At 33.3% G+C, this 5434-nt stretch overlaps 1 protein-coding gene across 1 annotated transcript; it reads right to left on the reverse strand.

Moving 5' to 3' along the window:
• Nucleotides 1-3211: 3211 nt before the first annotated feature.
• On the reverse strand, nt 3212-5169 carry LOC108461707 (F-box/FBD/LRR-repeat protein At1g78750-like). The gene is made up of 3 exons (XM_017761624.2): nt 4071-5169; nt 3851-3997; nt 3212-3742 (listed from the first exon to the last, which is right to left on the reverse strand). The coding sequence occupies exons 1-3, from the start codon at nt 4995-4997 to the stop codon at nt 3485-3487; spliced, it is 1332 nt and encodes a 443-aa protein (XP_017617113.1). The 5' UTR covers nt 4998-5169; the 3' UTR covers nt 3212-3484.
• Nucleotides 5170-5434: the final 265 nt, after the last annotated feature.

A 5434-nucleotide genomic window follows, 5' to 3' on the forward strand; every position in this document is an offset into this window, starting at 1 on the left:
GGACAACCGAAGGCAATTTGGAAACCAACAAAAATAACAAACAAGAATAGGGGAAAGGGTGATGGTAATTTCGTCAGAAAGGGAGATGGGGAACCCGAATTTTGCAAAAAGAAACCAAATGGGATATTCTTATATCCCCCTTAATATTTTCCCCATTAATTCTCTCCACCAAATCCCCACTACTCAGAATTCTATCGCCACTCAAACTCCTCCCCATAATCGTGCAAAAATAAAGTCAAAGCCAAAAATCAAATCAGGACCTCATGCAAACAAGCACTCCACTTAACCACCAGACCAGTAGGCCCTTTCTGATACATTTTAACCAACTTTTACTTAAGAGCCTACTGAACCTAGTTAAAGCTTTATTCATAAAAATACCAAAAATTTACCCAAAGCTAAGGCTTGAACTTGAGACCTCACACACACACCCAGAACACTTAACCACTGAAGCAGATACACAGTTGTGCATTATTTACAGAAATAATTTATCAAAATTTTGGGGTGTTACACTATAAATACACACTAGAAGAGAACCTAAGGGGGACTCACGGAGTAGAAAGCAGAAATTACTCGAAGGAAGCCGTTGGAATCATCTCAGAAGTAGATCTACTTCAAGATTGATGATCTCTATTCAAATTTCTCTCGAAGTTTATTTGGGTTTTTTATGTCTTGTTGTTTTTCTAAATTTAAGATGTTTTCCTTTTACATTATGAACTAAACTCTCTAAATACCTAGGGAGGATGAAATCTACGATAGATCTTATTATTTAATTATCTGAGTTACACGATAAATACTTGTTCTTGTTATTGATTATGTGTTCTTAATCCTTGTATTAATATTTTCAAGATATTAATCCAAGTTTGATATACTTATTCGGTAGAGCAAAAGTCCATGTTTAAGAGTATATCTAGCATAATTGAGCGGAGTTGATTGCAATCTTAGAAATAAGATGACATAATTATGCCGGATTAAAGTCAAATCTAATAGGGGAATCCGTAGATCGAGTTAATGCGACGATAAGGGTTTTAATTAGAAAGAGATTTCAATTAATCAACCTGGAGTCAGTTGTTTTTAGTCTCGAAAGAGATATTAACATAATTTAGGGATTTCTACGGATCAAGACAAGTGAATAAATCGTTTGATTCAGAAGCAGAATAATAAGTGAAGTCTAGGTGGATTATTTCCTGGGTATTGTCTCTCTCATTGGTTTTCTTAAGTATTTTCTCAATTCGATCTCTGTTGCGTTCTTAGTTAATTAGTTTAATTTTAGATTAAAACACCTCCTTTAATTATTAGGCTAAATAATAGAAAGATAGTTATTACTAGTACTTTTAGTCCTTGTGAATATGATATTCCGGACTCACCATAGCTATACTACTATTCGATAAGTGCGCTTACCTTTGTCATTTTTTAGTTAGTTCGTGACGTCATCAATGTCGCATTTATTCTATCATTTTAGTCATTCATTGAATCACAATTATATTAATAAATGCTTAAATTATCACTCTATTGAAGCTCTATTTTGATTTTTTTTTTAAATTTTAATTTTGTATATCTATATCTATATCTATATATATATATATCTATACTATTTATTAAGTGTTTTAATTAGCACCAACTCGGTTAAGAAATGTCCTTTTGTAATTAAAATAAGTTAAATTATTTGTTTGAAGGTATTTTAGTCTTTCCATTTTAAGAAAAATCAATATGGCATATGGTAAGATTTGAACTCATGCCAATTGAATTAGTAAAACCTTAAATTTACCGATAGTTATTTTAATATGCACAAGTTATTATTTTCATTAATTGTATATATTAATAATGTTGTTGATTGAATTGGTTGCAGAAGTCAACTTGACACTAACTCACAAATGCAGACAAAACCATGATAAATAATTGTAATGTATTTAGTATTGTTTATCTGATGTATTTATGTGTTTAAATTTCGTTTTACTTACGATTCAATCTATTTTTAAAAATTTTAATATCATACATAGTTCATGAGTTATTATGATTAATTAGTTTCAAACCATATGTTTTTGTATTTATTGTATGTTATTTTTGCTCTAAATCTATAGTTTCCACACACGTACGTATGTTATAGGATTTCTAGTTTTTATTTAGGTCCCTGACCGAGTTAGTGTCATGAGTCAATCGAGTACCAACTTTGTTGGGGAAATTACAAAAATATCCTTCCATAATTAAACTAAGTTATATTATTTGAGGATACTTTAATCTACTTATTTATAAAAAGATAAAAAAAAAATAAATAGAGAGATTTAAACCCACACCAATTGCATAAGAAAAGGCTTAAATTGACAGGTAATTGGATCCAATTGAGCATTGATGGAGCTATTCAGGCGGATTGAAGTTCTACTATTGCAAAGGGAGTTGTGTGACCGGAGTGAGAAATGGGTTTTAGGATACAATTGGTTTTGGGGGGTTTGCTCAATCTTGGAGGCTGAATTATGAGATATTTTTTATGACTTGGCTCTTCTATTGGATCGGAGCCATGACAAAGTGTTGATTAATATGGATAGTCTAAAGGTTGTTCAGGCTATTCAAGGTAATCCCTCTAAGGACTCGAACTCAACTTTGTCAAACGAATCCACCGGTTGTTGGCAAACAAATCCACCGGTTGTTGACAAGGATGGTGCAATGGCATATCCAACATGTTTCTAAAAAGGACAATAAAGTTGCTAATTATCCTACAAAAATGGTTCGTAACAATGAGAACGCTTTACAATTGTTTCAATAACCTCCAAGAGGGGCTACAGTTTAGGATTATTTGATTTGTATGTTATGTTTTCTTATCATCAAAAAAACCAATTATACTATAAATTATACAAACACCCCCGGGATCAATAATTATTATACGTCAAAAAAACCTAAGAACAACACATAACCCACAAGAATTTAATCTTTGTGATGAACTCCCTCTGAATTACAATGATTTTAGCATCATTGATATTCATTTGAATGGATTTGATAACACCATTGTAGGGCAATATGTGAATGTTCAATCTGCTGATGAACAATGTACCAAAGAATCCAACAGTAAGTGCTGCTGCTCTATGATTTGGATACCATTCCAATGTGACTTACTATACATCAACGGTGTTCCATGATTACAAAATGACCAAAAAAACCAAACATAATATGATGTTTTTATGATTGAGTGAAACATTGAATATCAATGACTGAAGAAAAATTAAAACCACAAAATAATAATGATCCTATTATCATGCAAAGCAGCTGCTGCTATCCGAACCCAACAATAAGGGCTACTCAAAATCAAACCCACTACATTCAACAAACAGTTCTAACACTGTTACATAAACCAAAAATGGAAGAGAGAAATACAGAAATAGCAGACAATGAACAATTCTGACCATGAACAATTCTAACCATAACACCATATGGCATTTAATTTCTCCAAAGTGCCACACAAAACCAAACATTTCCAATCATAACACAAGAAATACTAGTGTACGACGACTTCACATTTCTTTGAATTCCTTGGTAACCTCAATAGTTTTTTCAAGATGCACAATTCATCTTTTCCAAGCAGGTTAATCATTTTTAATATAAGCTTCTCCAGAACCATTGCATGGTTCAAGAAATAACTAATCATTTCAAACGCATATTTGCTTCCATCAACTCCTGAAATTTTGATCTCCTTGACATGAAATAACAAACAAGAAGGTATAGGTAGTGACCTCAATCCTTCTTCACCATCAGCCTAAACTCCCACACCAAATAAAAAAAGAAATGTTAGTTGGTCTGTATGCTGCAATTTTGGATGTAATTATCGCTAAACAAATAAGAGCACTTAGAGAACTCTTCATACCAGATCCAGAATAAGAGTCTTTAGATTAGGCACATTATGTAGAAACTCCACAAGCCGCACTCCTTTCCGATAACAATAGTAAGAATGAAATTCCAATTCAACAAGATTGTGAAATACAAGCTTTGGATCAAGACGCGTTCGAAAAAACTGCACACCAAAACTTGGAACTATTATATAATGTTAAAAGACAAAGTTCGATATTCAATAACAGTTTACTAACCGTTTCATTAAAAGCTTCAATGGCTAAATGTAGAGACTGTACATTGCAGATTCCCTGAAGAAGCTGAGTAGCACTTCGTTCGCTATGCACTTCATGGAAATGAGAGATACTAATCTCAGCTTTTACTAGAGACTTCATGTTACTTAAAGTATAGCCTTTGCCTACTATGCCAGTATATTCGAAATAGACAAGACTTGGTGCATCAATCGCCATCACATAATCATAATCTCTTACACAAACGTGTTCAAAACATAAAATCAGTCTCCTAAGCAAATGATTATGAATATTGAGCTCACTTATGCTATGAAAACAACAATCATAGATAGTCAAATCTTCTAAGACATGGCAACTGGAAATTAACTTGAGAATTGAATAACCATCTTCGAATGCTAAGTTTGTAAGGCATAGGTTCTTGAGATTTGGTAAACAAGCATTAGTTGGAACCTTCATGTCATCTTTGATGTGCAAGAACAGTGTGAGAGTCACCAGTGAGTGAGAAGTAAATAGAAGAGTGGGCAAAACTGGAACCTTCTCGTTTATGAAATTAATGCCAATGTTCTTAAGACCACGAGACAGTGCAGTAGATATCCAACCATAAAGGGGTAAATAATCATCCTCATCATCCACAAAATAGTCATTCACCCAAAAGGATTCTAAATGGACCCGCTCTCTGGGATTAAAAAGTAATGTATCAACAAAATTCATGAAGTTGTTAACATCTTCCTCATACAAATTTTTTAAGCAATGTTCAAAATCAAGGATAGATATAGAGGAAGCAAAGAGATACTTCCACCTGGTTGAAAGAACAGAAGTTCGAACTGCTTCTTTATTGGGAAGGAAGGACAAAATGTGAGAAAGAATAGAGTCAGGCAAATTATTGATCCTATCTAAGACACCCACAGTTTCTGGTTGCTGTCGCCTCCCCATCCTGCTCCCACCCGATACCACTTTTCTTGCTTCGTTCTTTTACTCCGTTTTATCCCTAAAATTTTCTGCCCTGCTTCTTTGCGATTCTCACATAATTCTGTAATTTTCCCTCCCAATTACTGTCAACCCTTATGTCTGCGGCGTTAGAGTGTTGGGTTGTTTGGGGTCTAAATTCTTCAGATCAAATCAGTGTCACGTTGGCCCAATCCTTTTGGGTTTCAAGGGATTCGGGCTAGGTTGATAAACTTAAAACATGAAAAAAATGAGTTTTTTTACCTAAATAATATTAATTAATTAATTAATTATTGAAATAGGATAGAAAAAATTTATTTACGAAAACAGGCTTTCACTACAGTAATCCACCCACTTCCCCCAAATCATTGTGGCATGATTAGTTTTTAAAAAAAATTTTGTGTCCGTACTCTATCAGACAATAT

The sequence above is a fragment of the Gossypium arboreum genome, chromosome 13, assembly GCF_025698485.1.
Source record: "Gossypium arboreum isolate Shixiya-1 chromosome 13, ASM2569848v2, whole genome shotgun sequence".
Classification (NCBI taxonomy): Eukaryota; Viridiplantae; Streptophyta; class Magnoliopsida; order Malvales; family Malvaceae; genus Gossypium; species Gossypium arboreum.